The following is a 14,236-nucleotide window of genomic DNA, read 5'->3' as shown; positions in this document are numbered from 1 at the left end:
ATTCTGTGCTACTGAACGGTGAGGAACAAGAGAGGGACTGTTGCAGGGAACTGCCGACAGGATGAACTGAAGAACCTGGAGCATAATCGCCCCCAGGGAGCCCAGAAAGCCTAGAAAGAGCAGTTGAAGAGGAATGAGCAACACTTAAATTCGCTTTACTTTCAGCAAACAGGGTCATTTCCTCCTCTTCAATTGCTCTTGCTGAGTCCTGAGAGCAGCCCCCGCTGCTCCTGCTCCGGTGGACTCCAGCAACCGGCTGTGGGGAAATTATGCAGAGGGAAAAATATCACAGGTTTTCTTCCTTGAAACTGAGAGGAAGGGAGACTAAGAGGGGAAGGCACTCCCGAGGAGGAAAACTTACAAGCACATTAACAATGGAGAAGAGCCTGCAAAAAAATGGAACAGATCAAGAGGAACATATGCAACTTCTTCCAAATCTGTTGCAGAAAAAACTTTTCCTTAGAAAAACCATGACCATTATTAAAATCTCAAAATCAACATTAAAATACAGGCAACTGTTATTACTGGCACGTGAATCCTTTATCAGGAAATTGTTTTTCTTTCAAAGGGAAGAAAAAAGTCAAATACATATAATCAAACAATTTGTCTGGGTTTTTTTTTTAATGTTTATTTTTGAGAGACAGAGAGAGAACATGCATACATGCGCAAGCAGGGGAGGGGCAGACAGAGGGAGAGAGAGATTCCCAAGGTTCTACTGTGTCAGCCCACAGCCCAACACGGGGCTAAATCCCACGGATTTTGAGATCATGACCTGAGCCCAAATTAAGAGACACCTAAATGACTAATCCACGCAGGTGGACCACAATTTGTATTTTCTAAAATGAGTAATGCAAAATATTATGTTCACCAGTCTCAGAAATCAAAATCAAGGAATTTACAATTCTGTAAGTATAAAATATTAACCATTATAATATGCTTACCTTTTTACTATTGAGCAATATAAAGCAGTGAACTATAGATAAATGCAATAGCACAGATGAATCTCAAAGCCACTGTGCTGAGAGGAAGAAGCCTTTCAAAAACAGAATACATCTTATTCCATGTACATAAAGTTTGGAACAGGGGGGAAAAATCAATCTATGGTGGGGGAGAAAAGAATCAATCTATGGTGGGGGGAAAAAAATCAGCAGGACAGTTACCTCTGGGGGCAGGGGACAGAGATTGACCACGAAGGGACATGAGGAAAACACGCAGAGTGATGGCAACATTTTGTATTGTGCTAGGAATCTCGGTGATACACGTATATGCACCTGACAAAAACTCAGTGCACGTACGCCTAAGATCCGTACATTCCAGGGGCACCTGGGTGGCTCAGTTGGTTAAGTGTCTGACTTCAGCTCAGGTCATGATCCGAAGGTTCGTGGGTTCAAGTCCCTCATCCGGCTCTGTGCTGACAGCTCAGAGCCTGGAGCCTACTTCAGATTCTGTGTCTCTCTCTGCCCCTCCCCTGTGCATGCTCTCTCTCAAAAATAAACAAACATTAAAGAAAATTAAAAAAAAAAAAAGATCTGTACATCCCATTTTACACAAATTCTATAACTAAAAAAACCACCATAAGCAAACACTAATTTGCCTATAACCGAATTACTGATAAGCATCTTCAGGTATTTAGGTGGTAGTACAGACCTCTACAAATTATTTTGAAATGCATCAAAAAGTGAGACAGAGAGGGATGGACAAATGGAGAGATACGTGATAAGGCAAATACAGTAAAATCTAGACTCCAAGTAATAGGCAGGTGTTTATTGTAAAATGCTTTCAATTTTGTGGTATGTTTAGAACATGTTCAGAGAATTTAGGAAAATCCACTCATCCACTTATCAAGGAAGCTACAAAGGGAAAGGCAGAGGGAAGGGCAAGAACAGTGAGCAAAAGGGGAGTCAGACAAAGGTATCAACAAAGACAGCTACGGAGCACAGAGGAACCAATGACACTCTGCAGGTTTCGAAATAGGTGTCTTGGTCCCTGGCAGTGTGTCCGGTTTTCACCACGGATGTATAATGCATGCTAATAAAGGTGTTCTAAGCGTTTTGTTCCATTGGAGCAGTTAAAACTACAACAGGAACATTACGGAAGAGTTCTGATAAAGTTACACGAAAGGCAGTGAAAAGGTAGTGTCATTAATAAATACAGTGGTACTTATACACAGAAGTGAGCATTGCTCTCCAAAGTCGTCATCAGCAAAGAAAGGACATGGGATTTCGGGTAGGATTTACCTGGGTCCAAATCCCACCAGCTACTAATCTACCTGAGCCTCAACTTCCTAATCTCGGGTATGGAAATCTTCTTACCCCTCTCACAAGGCAATTCTGAGGATTCGATGAGACCACACACACGGAAATGACTAGCCTGGCACGGGGTTAAAAGTAATTCAACACATTGTTTTGAACAATGAATAATTGAGTAACTTGTTTTTCTTTCCTCTTAATCTGAGAATGCCACCTCTGTGACATTTTTGGGTTAATGACCAGGTGAATAAAAGTCCAGTGTTTGTGGGGAGAGGGAAAAGAACACACACAAAGAGAAGGGTAGCAGAAAACAGGCCTTCTTTTAGGGACCGCTGGAACACAGGTCGAGCTGAGGGGCCATGGAGGTGGGACGAGAAGGGACCAGGAAAAGACTGGAGAGGAAGACAAGGGCAGGGTCACCAAGGGCCTTCTGTGCCGGATTAAAGAAGTGGGTCTCTACACCCTAAGCACTGGAGAGCCATTTACAGGCTGTCTGCTGAGGAGGGCCATGATCGGAGTTCTCTTTTGGAAAGGATGTTCTGATGGCTGATCCCAGGGTAGAACTCCAGGACCACTTATGTGCAGACAACGTCAAGAGAATCAAGGTAAAGACTAGAAAAATAGGACTCCAAAATCGATACATCATACTTACAAACAGTAGTGTGGTTATGACCGTCTAACCAGTGTGTGGAATAAAAAGAGGAACCCAGGAGAGTCCAGCATTTAAGGGATGAGCAGAGAAAGACACCCTACAGGTAACTAAAAGAGAGACAAAGAGAAACAAATGTGGTTGATACGGACTGAAAAGTATCCATTGAACTTGACAACTATGGGGCTATTAATGACCTTGTCAAGAGCAGGTTCAATCAAGATGAAATAGAAATCAATTTTACTAGGCTTACTCTAAAGTGAAGGTAGAGACTGAAGATGTGGGACATGCTTTCAGGATGGCATCAAAGGGGGGCACCTAGGTGGCTCAGTTGGTTAAGCATCTGAGGCTTGGTTTTGGCTCAGGTCACGGTCTCATAGTTCATGGGATCGAGCCCTGTGTCAGGCTCAGTGCTGACAGTGTGGAGCCTGCTTGGGATTGTCTCTCTCCCTCTCATTCTGCCCCTCCCCCAAGTGCTCACACGTTTTCTCTCTCTCTCTCCCTCTCTAACATAAAAAAATAAACTTAAAAAAAGAATGGCATAAATGAAAGAAGACAGAGCAATAAATAAATGGAAGTACACAATTGAGAGACAATATGTTTAAGCCACAGGGGTTCAACAAGGAGGAGGAAAAAGCAGGAAGGATGACATTTAAAGATGAAGTGAGGGAGAGGATAACCCATGAGAAAGAACAGAATTTAGATCAGAGTTGGAGGGACTGGCCTTGGACACGATGACAGAGACCTCACCCAAGGAGACAGAAAGGAAGAACATAAGTGTGTGTGCAGTGGGCAGGGAAGAAATAATGTTCAAGACTTGGAGGAAAGGTAGCTGGCTGGGGAAGGAGGGAGGGGAGAGTGCTCCAGGAGGGAACAAGATGTGTGAAGGCCCTCCCAGGAGCCCTGAGACAGAACCTCAAGGAAAGTGAACTTCTTCCAAAGTGACCTGAGAGTTCTATAGACTAAGGTGTAGATGTGGCAGGGCTGGAGATGTGCACACACAACACCAAGTCAGGTCGAGTCGAATCCAAAAGCAATAGCAACCCACACTTCTTTAAACATCACTCTGGCAGTGGAGTGCAAATTAGATACAAACCAGGCAGGAGTAGAGGCAAGAACAGTTAGGATGTATTTAATAACAATCCAGGCAAGAGGGGCATCTGGGTGGCTCAGTCAGTTGAGCGTCTCACTTCGGCTCAGGTCATGATCTCACAGCTCAGCTCGTGAGTTCAAGCCCCACATCAGGCTCTGTGCTGACAGCTGATAGCCTGGAGCCTGCTTCAGCTTCTGTGTCTCCCTCTCTCTGTTCCTCCCCTGCTTACACCCTGTCTCTCTCTCTCTCTCTCTCTCTCTCTCTCTCTCTCTCAAAAACTAAACAGAATCCAGGCAAGAGATGATGGTACAGTGGTTGCGACAGCAGAGCTGGCAAAAGAAATCAAATACGTTCCGAGATTTAGAAAAGGCAAAATCGCTTAGAATGTACAGCCTGAATGTAGGAAAGGAGAATGAAGGACAGATGGGGGATGAGGTTCACATCTCTAGTTTGGGAGGTTAGATAGATGGTGAGTGGTACCAATCACTGAGAAGGGCAGGTGCGGCCAGCGAGCTTTTGCTCTTCAGCCGGCCGAGCTTGAGGCATCCATCTGTGAAGCATGCAAGCAGACGCATTAAGGAAGCAGGTGAGTGCACATACAGGTCTGGAGCCGCGAAGAGGTCTTTAGGGCAACAAACCTGGGACTGGTCTACAAACAGCTGGAAACTGCAGGCATTGAGTAGATGAGATTGAGTAGATGAGATTACGTAGAGAGAGGACGTAACGTGGCAGGGCCCGAAGGAACCGCTTCCCTAATGTATGAGTGGAGAGGAGGAGCCAACGAGGAAGAGGTGGAATAGCCAGACACAGACGAGCAAAAACAGAAAGCAATGAAAAAATGATTTCAAGGACAGTAACTGTGTCTAAAGCTGAGCTGTCAAAAAGAATGAGAAGTAAAACTGGTGAGAATAATTCTAACAAAGACTGCATGGGATATAGAATGAGTAGGAGGTAGGGAAGAAGACAAAATCTACTCAAACAGCTTAACTGTGAAAAGGAGGAGGAACGAGGGATAGAAAAGGCCAGGGAGGGCACCTGGGTGGCTCAGTCAGTTGGGCGTCCGCCTCTTGATTTCAGCTCCGGTCACGATCCCAGGGTCATGGGATTGAGTCCTGAGTCGGGCTCCATGCTGTGAATAAGGGAGGGAGGGCTGCCTGCCTCTGGCTGAATGGAGTCAAGAGAGGGCCCTCAGGGTGTCCGTAGGGGCTCCCAGGTGGGTACATGGCAACAAGGCCGTGGGTAGAGTGCCAGCCAAGCCATGAGCGAGGGACAGGGAAAAGAAGAGGGCATTCCCCAGACACAAGCACCCCTGAGCCAGGCAGGAGCAGGCTGGAGACAAGACCAGCTCTGAGCACCGTCCTAGGTGACACATCCTCTCAGAGAGGGGCAGCTGGGGCTGTCAGATGTCAGCTCAGGATCCCAGGGTGATGGGACAGAGCCTCGTCAGGCTCTGTGCTGAGCATGGAGTCTGCTTGAGATTCTCCCTCTCCTTCTGCCCAGCCCCCGCATGCACATGCTCTCGCTCTCTCTCAAAGAAAAAAAAAAAAAAAAAAAAAGCCAGGAGGACTCGTGAAAAGTGCAGCTGAGAAGTGTGTGACAGGCGCATCAAGAAATCGAGGGAAAAAGTGAAGAAAGCAGCAAAGAGTGATGGATTTGGAAGAAACTGGACGCTCTCGGGGACAAGAAGTCTTGGTAATATTAAAAAATACGAGTAAGTTTGGGAAATGTGGAATAATAGAAGTCTGAGAGACTGCGATACTGAAGTTCCAGATTTCAGAAGAACAGGGGCAAGCAGTGAGAAGGTCTCAGCCACGGAGGGTCGGGAGGACCCAGAAGAAGGCGGAGCAGCAGTGAAAGTCCTGGAAGTAGATGAAGTCAGGAAAGGAAGGCCAGGCTGGTACACGGGTCACACGCATGTATACTCAGGGTACACCAGAAGGTAACAAGACTCAGCGGGAAAAGGACACTGGTCAACCAGGCACTGAAGCCTACAACTAACATAAGTGAGATCCCAGAAAGCCAGAAGGTTTACAGTTGTAGGATATAACCAGATATTCTGAGCCTCAAAGGAAAAGAGACTTGTATAAGAAGATGGAAGACGAACTGTTTGGAACAGGTACTGAGGAGCTAAGAGATGTCAACCCCACCTTACAACCCATTTGAAGGGGCAAGGCAGCTCCTACTCAAGAGAGCCGCAGAGAAGATTTTCTCAGGAAAAAAGTAGATTAATATAAAGGACGAATGTGAAGATTGCTATATGAAAAGGCTGAGGATATACAGGGGTGTCTGGGTGGCTCAGTCAGTTAAGTGCCTGACTTCGGCTCAGGTCATTATCTTGCTGTTCAGAGATCGAGCCTCACGTCAGGCTCTGTGCTGACAGCTCAGAGCCTGGAGCCTGTTTCAGATTCTGTGTCTCCCACTCCCTGCCCCTCCCCCACTCATGCGCACAGGTGCTCTCTCTCTCAAAAATAAACAAACGTTAAAAAAAATTTTTTTAAGGATAAGGATATATAGATAAAAGGAAAAAGACAATAACAAGAAATAATCTGAACATAACCAAAGAACCCATGTGTAAAGCCCACAGCTGACACCATACTCAACAGTGAGAAACTGAAAGCTTTTTCTCAAAGATCAAGAACAAGGCAAGGATTTGCCACTTGTATTCAGTGTGGTATTGGAAGTCCTAGACAGAGCAATTAGGCAAGAAAAAGAAATAAAAGGCATCCAAATTGGAAAGGATGAAAAATTATCTGCTTGCAGAGGACATGATCTTTTACATAGAAAACCCTAAAGATTCCACACAACAAAAATAACTGTTAGAAAATACAAATTTAGCAACATTGCAGAATACAAAATCAGCACATAAAAATCCAGTTTTTATATACTAACAATGAACAACCCAAAAAGGAAATTAAGAAAATAATCCCATTTACAATAGCATTAAAAAAAAAAAAAAAAGAATATTTAGGAATAAATATAACCCAAGCAGGTGAAAGACTTGTACACTAAAAAACTACAAAACACTGCTGAAAGAAAGATACAAGTGGAAAGATATCCGTGTTCATGCACTGGAAGACTTAATATCATAAAAATGTGCGTACCACCCAAATAAGCTGCAGATTCAATGCAATCCCTATCAAAATTTCAGTGGCATGTTTTGTAGAAATAGAAAAAAAAATCCTAAATTCATATGTAACACAAGGGACCCTGAATAGCCAAAAGAATCTTGAACAAAGTTGGAGGCCTCACACTTCCTAATTTCAAAACATATTACAAAGCTACTAAAGCCAATGGTATGGGCATGAATATACAGACCAGCAGAACAGAACAGAGCACCCAGAAGTAAAAATTTTAAAAAACGGGCTGGCATATATGATCAATGGATGTTAGACAAGGATGCCAAGATCACACAATGGGGGAAGGACTCAAAATGGATTAAAGACCTAACTATATGACCTAAAGTTATAAAACTCCTAGAGGAAAATACAGGGAGGAAAGCTTCCTAACACTGAATTTGGCAGTGAATTCTTAGATATGACACCAAAAAGAGAGGCAACAAAAATAGAAATAGACAAATGGGATTACACCAAACTTTAAAACTTCTGGGCATCAAAGGACACCATCAAAAGAGGGAAAAGGCAGCCTATGAAATGAAAGGAAACATTTGCAAATCATCTATCTCCTAAGGGATTGAAGAATTCCTACAACTCACCAACAACAAAAAAACCCCAAGGAACCTGATTTTTTTTTTAATTTTTTAATCTTTATTTTTGAGAGAGAGAGAGAGAGAGAGAGTGTGTGTGTGAACAGGGGAGGAGCACAGAGAGAGGGAGACACAGAATCCGAAGCAGGCTCCAGGCTCTGAGCTGTCAGCACAGAGCCCAACGCAGGGCTCGAACTCACAAACTGTGAGATCATGACCTGAGCCGAAGTCGGACCCTCAACCGACGTAGCCACCCAGGCACCCCAGGAACCTGATTTTTAAAAACGGGCCAAGAATTTGAACAGACATTTCTCCAAACATAAATGGCCAAACAGTGAGAGGATGCTCAACATCACTAATTATTAGGGAAATGCAAATCAAAACCACAAGATACCCATATCATACCCATTACGATGGCCACTATCAAAAGCAAAGCAAAACAAAACACAAATAACAAGCGTTGGTGAGGATGTGGCAAGATGGGAAACCTCATGTCTGTGAAATGGTACAACCAGTATGGAAAACAGAATAGTGCTTCCTCAAAAACTTAAAACTGGAACTGCCCTATGATCTAGCAATCCCACTTCTGGGTGTACACCCAAAAGCACTGAAAACAGGATCTGGAAGGACTATCTGCTCACTCAAGTTCATTGTAGTAGCATTATTCACAATAGCCGAGAGGGAGAAGCAACCCAAATGTCCATCAACAACGACTGGATAGAGAAAATGTGTTAGGTACACGCGTATGATGGAATATTATTCAGCCTTTTAAAAGAATGAAATCCTGCCATCTGCTATGACATTGATGAACCTTAAGAACGTTACGCTAAGTGAAATAAGCCAGTCACAGAACACAAATACTATATGACAACACTCATGCAAGGTCCCTAAAGTAGTCAAACTGACAGAAATAGAAAGCAGACTGGTGGTTGCCAGGGGCTGGACGGGGAGAGGAAATGGAGAGTTGTGTTTGATGGGTACAGAGTTTCACTTTTGTAAGATGAAAAAACTCTAGAGCTCACTTGCACAACAATGGGAACATACTTAACTCTACTGCTGGTACACTTAAAAAGGGCTAAGGTGACAAATGTTAGGTGTTTTCTACTACGATTTAAAAACAGAAAGGGGCGCCTGGGTGGCGCAGTCGGTTAAGCATCCGACTTCAGCCAGGTCACGATCTCGCGGTCTGTGGGTTCGAGCCCCGCGTCGGGCTCTGGGCTGATGGCTCAGAGCCTGAAGCCTGTTTCCGATTCTGTGTCTCCCTCTCTCTCTGCCCCTCCCCCGTTCATGCTCTGTCTCTCTCTGTCCCAAAAAATAAATAAACGTTGAAAAAAAAAAATTAAAAAAAAAAAACAGAAAGACCACATGGCATGAAGGAATGGAGGAGAAAAGTCAGAAGAAAGGAAGAGCAACAGGACAATAGGGGTTTGCATTTTGAATGCACCCTTGAATGTCAAGGAGGGAGGCAGAGCCAAAAGAAGCCAAAGGCAGGCTCCTACTACAAGATCAAGCTGTTTCTGATCTAATTCAGAAGGAGCGGGCCTCTTTTAAAGTCTCAAGAGAACACTGGCAAAAAATTATTAGGGTGCCTACAAGACATCTTGAACATGGTTATTTCCTCAAATCTTCACCTGGTAGCAGAAATAGCAGTGATCCTTAGGGTGTGGGATGGGCAGTTGTCCCAAATGGACTTCCCTGTCGCCTGGAGCAGGTGCTCCTGCAAAGGGAATCCTAGTTCCCACCCAGGCAGACGGTATAAGGACTCACGGGTAGTTAGAAAAGGGAGAAAAAGCACACATTATAGGTTTCACATTCCATTTGTGATAACATTTCCTCCAATTTTTTATAACATACTACCAATTTTTTTTTAATGTTTATTTATTTTTGAGACAGAGAAAGACAGAGAGTGAACGGGGGAGGGTCAGAGAGAGGGAGACACAGAATCCTAAGCAGGCTCCAGGCTCTAAGCTGTCAGCACAGAGCCCAACGTGGGGCCTGAACCCACAAACCACAAGATCATGACCTGAGCCGAAGTCGGACGCTCAACCGACTGAGCCACCCAGGCGCCCCCAGACCTGAGAAACTTAAAATTGGTAGTACACACGGGGCGCCTGGGTGGCTCAGTGGGTTGAGCGTCCGACTTCGGCTCAGGTCATGATCTCACAGCTCGTGAGTTTGAGCCCCGCGTTGGGCTGTGCTGACAGCTCGGAGCCTGCAGCCTGCTTCAGATTCTGTGCCTCCCCGTCTCTCTGCCCCAACCCACTCACATTCTGTCTCTGTCTCTCTCAAAAGTAAATAAACATCAAAAAACATTTTAAATAAGCTTCTCAGGTCTGTTCTCTACATGCTAGCTAATGGAATTCAAGTGCTGAGCCTTGGGAATACTTGGGGGGGAAGGGGATATGTCCCATTCAATCTACAGCTGTGAAAAACTAGACACCATGTAGCATCCCCAGATTATCTCTGACAGTGGTGAACTGAGATGATTTACAAAAATATCAGTATGAATCTCCTTTCAAATGTGGAGACCTCCAATGTGGATTACAAAAGCTTAATCCCCAAAATACTGTAACTTGATTGGCTCTCTTAATTGTTTGGATAATTTTCACATAAAAATGTTACTGAAATCTTATTATCATGCTAAATCAGAGGGAGCTCTGGCACTTTCTTCTCCCTTCATGCCTAGAGGCTAATAAAACCCACGACTGTTGAACTCCTTATTCAATCAAAAGGTTTGAAAGTCTTTGTCTCATTTAAATTAACCCGGGCTAGGGGCGCCTGGGTGGCGCAGTCGGTTAAGCGTCCGACTTCAGCCAGGTCACGATCTCGCGGTCCAGGAGTTCGAGCCCCGCGTCAGGCTCTGGGCTGATGGCTCGGAGCCTGGAGCCTGTTTCCGATTCTGTGTCTCCCTCTCTCTCTGCCCCTCCCCCGTTCATGCTCTGTCTCTCTCTGTCCCAAAAACAAACAAACGTTGAAAAAAAAAAAACTTTAATTAACCCGGGCTAACTGTATAAATGTGGAAAGTCACAGGGGTTGGAGGAAGCAGATTCACCCAGGGTCCTACAACAGCAGTGATAACAGATCAAGAGGCTGTAGTAAGAAACAGAAGGAATGAAATCCCGAGGAGACCTAGGAGTTCAATCCCTGTCTAATAAGAACTTGGGAAGCGACTCCTCTCTCCCTAGGCTGGGCCTCAATTTGTTCAGCTTCTGATCTCACTACTACAATCTATACCCGCTGTTATCCAGTGTTGATGGCACTGTTATAGTTACAATTTTCCAGAACTGATTACAACAAGAAGCCTTGGTCTTTGTGGTTTTAACATTTATTTTTCGTTTACACCACAATGTGTTCTAGAGAGGAGCACAGCTGAGCAAGATTTTGACCTTGGGCCCTTTTATACTGTTGGAGGTTGAAGGTGGGGTGGGTGGGGGCTGTCCGATATTTACCAGTGTTTTCCATACAGCCAATGGCTTCCCCATGTCAGCAGACAGATCCCAGCTGTAGTTTTCTTCCAATGATTTCTAAGTGTTTTAAAGAACACAGTCATCTTCTCCTAGGGATTTGCTAGGTTAATAGAAGCAGAAAAAGAAAAAGGTCAGTACCCAAGGTAATTGTGTAGAGGCCCCATGACGCCTTCCATCTGCCCATCCTGCCCGTTTCCTTCCCTCACTCCTGTTCCTTATTACCATTCCTCTGGCCTCTTCCCACCTGCTCCCTTCCGGTCTCACCAAATCTTCTCACTGCCCACCTGCCTCTTCTTTCTTTCTTTCCTTCCTTCTACCTGAACTCAATTCTTCCCCTCTCTGCTCCCTTATGCCTCACTGTATTAGAAGCAAGGGGGGGAAGGGCAGAGAAGAAGGCAAGTCCAGGCCTCCTGCTTTTTCTTTCTTCCTATGGTCACTATACCACTGCTTAAGAGTGTCTAAATAAACAGTTTTAAAAATTAAAAGAAAATAAAAACTAATAAAAGGGGTACCTAGGTGGCTCAGTTGATTGAGCGACTGACTTTGGCTCAGGTCATGATCTCTTGGTTTGTGAGTTCAAGCCCCGTGTCTGGCTCACCGCTGGCAGCACAGAGCCCCTTTCAGATTCTCTGTCCCCTTCCTCGCTGCCCCTTCCCTGCACTCTCTCTCAAAAATAAACATTAAAATTTTTACACACAAACAACTCAATAATAGATAATATAAAGAGCTTATTCAAAATAGAGGAAAACACTAGCCACTCAACAGGAAAATAAACAGAGCAGAGAACACACACACACAGAAAATTCCATGAAGCACTAATACAAATGGCTGTGTGCAGTTTTCAACTTCCTGAGTAATCAAAGACATGCAAACTACAAGGAACTATCACTGTTCACCTCTCAAAGTAACAAACTTTTGAATGATCGTATTCACAGATGACAAAATGAGAATCGACCTTCTCGTGCACTCCTGTGAGCAAGGTAAATTAATACAACTTTACTAAAAAACCAAGTAACCATATAGATCCTTATTCTGTTTGTTTTCTTCACAGCACTTATCACTGGATGATCTTTATTTGCTGATTTCTTTAGTAGCTCACCCCAAAGGAACATAAACTCCACGAGAGCAAGGACTTGGTTCTGGTACCTGCTGTACCCCCCGGGCCTAAAATAAGATCGGGCACATAACAGTCAATTGATAGCTAGCTAACTGCTGAATGTGACAGGGTTCAGGACGCACTACCCCCAAAATATAGCAACTTAGCATGGTGAATATTTTAAGCTAAAGGAGTCTGAGAAACTGTCAAAAGCAGGAAGGTCACTTTAGCCTCACCACCTGACTCGTCTTCCCTGAAATAGGTCATAAAATCCTCATATATGAGGTACCCTCCCTAAACCCAGAAGGAGTATCACCTGCAAAGAAAAAAGGATGCCAAGAAGAATCCTAACAAACATGCCTTGCTAAGTTTCCCGTTAACTTCAATTTCCTGGAACTCAACTTACCATATTCCTCTGTGACTGTCCACTCTTCATCAAACCTAATTTTCTATCCACTGACCACCACCCACCCCCCACGCCCGCTCCTGGCCTAGAAACCTCACTTGCCCACTTGTAGGAAGGGAAAGCAGAAACCAAGCCAGGTTTGTGCTTGGGCGACCGACTAGATAAGGATTTCCATCATTAGATCTGGAATGTAGGTTCGTGGAGAAATGTAATGTGTGCAGTTGAGGAGATAGTGAGTTCGAGATGCCTGCAGAACATCCAAGTGGATATCCAAATGATCAGTGGATGTCTGGATTTAGCAGTTTGGAGTTAGGAGAAGTTTGGTAGAAGATACAGATTTGGGACTCCTCAGTGTGAAGGAGGTCAAGTTTGACTGCAGATAAAAAATCACCCAAGGCCGGGGCACCTGGGTGTCTCAGTCCATGAAGTGTCTGGCTTCGGCTCAGGTCATGATCTTGTGGTCTGTGGGTTCAAGCCCCTCATCAGGCTCTGTGCTGACAGCTCAGAGCCTGGAGCCTGCTTCGGAATCTGTGTCTCCCTCTCTCTCTCTGTGCCTCCACCGCTCACACTGTCTCTCCCTGTCTCTCGAAAAGGAATAAAACATTAAAAAAAATAATTTTTTAAAAAATCCCCCAAGGCATGGGTAGAAATATCAACAGTATTAGAGAACAATTTAAGAGTCAATAAAAGTCTGTTTAAAGATCCAATGGAACTCCCTTTTTGTCACAAAACAGTGATTCGTACATTATAAAAACGTGCAAACACGCAAGCACTCTAGTGTAGTGGAAAAAGCACTAGTACAAGGGTCCTGAGGTCTAGATTCTAGAGTCGCTTAATTACTTCCAGACAGTGAGAGCCTGGGTAAGTCATTTAACCTCTACCTCTCTCCCCTTGTCAGTAAAATCAGAATACACCACCGGCTCCTTTGGCTCAAAAGATCACGCCCCAAAGAACTGTGAATGCGCTTTGTAAATTTCTCTGTAAGTATGTAAGTTGTCATGGCAATGTGCAATGTATTAGCTAACAATGCATATTCCTTCTAAATACCCAAAAGAATTCTTACTCCTCAATCTCTGTGAAAGTCTCAATGTTATACGTTCAAATCAACATCTCTCCTCTGAAAAAGCAGATCGGCAGGTTGGTTGGTTGGTGGCGGTGTTTTGTTTGTTTAAGAACTCCCCAATTCTAATTGTATTCAACCCTCCTCACCTGTCAGGTGGGGATTTTCTCACTAGGCTGTGAACCCCTCGTGGGTAGGTGCTGTCTATGCATCTCTAGCAAACAGAGCCTAGTAAAGCATCTGGAATGAATGAACCCATCCATCGATCAGCAACTACTCGCCCCATCTTGCAAGTGAGTAAGCCGAAGCCCAAAGGGAAAAAGGGAGTAAGGGTCGCACAGGCTAGCGACAGCTCCAGTACCAGAACCCAGGCCAGCTGACTCCCAGCGTGACAACCGGGACCCCGCCATCCCCCCGCCCGCACCCGCCGCCCGGACCCCCGGCCCAGGCGGGCTCCCGCGGCTGCGCCCCCGCGCCCCGGAACCCCCGGCCCCGCCCCGTCCCAGCGCCCCG

At 44.9% G+C, this 14,236-nt stretch overlaps 1 protein-coding gene across 3 annotated transcripts in view; it reads right to left on the bottom strand.

Moving 5' to 3' along the window:
- Window positions 1-14,236, bottom strand: part of AGK (acylglycerol kinase) — an 81,301-nt gene that overhangs the window by 66,935 nt on the left and 130 nt on the right. The window contains exons 1-2 of one of the 3 annotated variants that reach the window (XM_043589733.1): window positions 12,664-14,124; window positions 11,144-11,261 (exon numbers count right to left, since the gene is read on the bottom strand). In XM_043589733.1, coding sequence (XP_043445668.1) covers window positions 11,144-11,244 — 101 coding nt within the window. In that variant the 5' untranslated portion in view covers window positions 11,245-11,261; window positions 12,664-14,124. Of the gene's footprint in view, window positions 1-11,143; window positions 11,262-12,663; window positions 14,125-14,236 lie in introns of those variants that run through there. The other 2 variants (XM_043589734.1, XM_043589732.1) reach the window with 2 other exon arrangements.

This window comes from Prionailurus bengalensis, chromosome A2 (assembly GCF_016509475.1).
Source record: "Prionailurus bengalensis isolate Pbe53 chromosome A2, Fcat_Pben_1.1_paternal_pri, whole genome shotgun sequence".
In the NCBI taxonomy this organism is placed as follows: Eukaryota; Metazoa; Chordata; class Mammalia; order Carnivora; family Felidae; genus Prionailurus; species Prionailurus bengalensis.
This window is presented reverse-complemented; position numbering and strand designations above follow the sequence as displayed.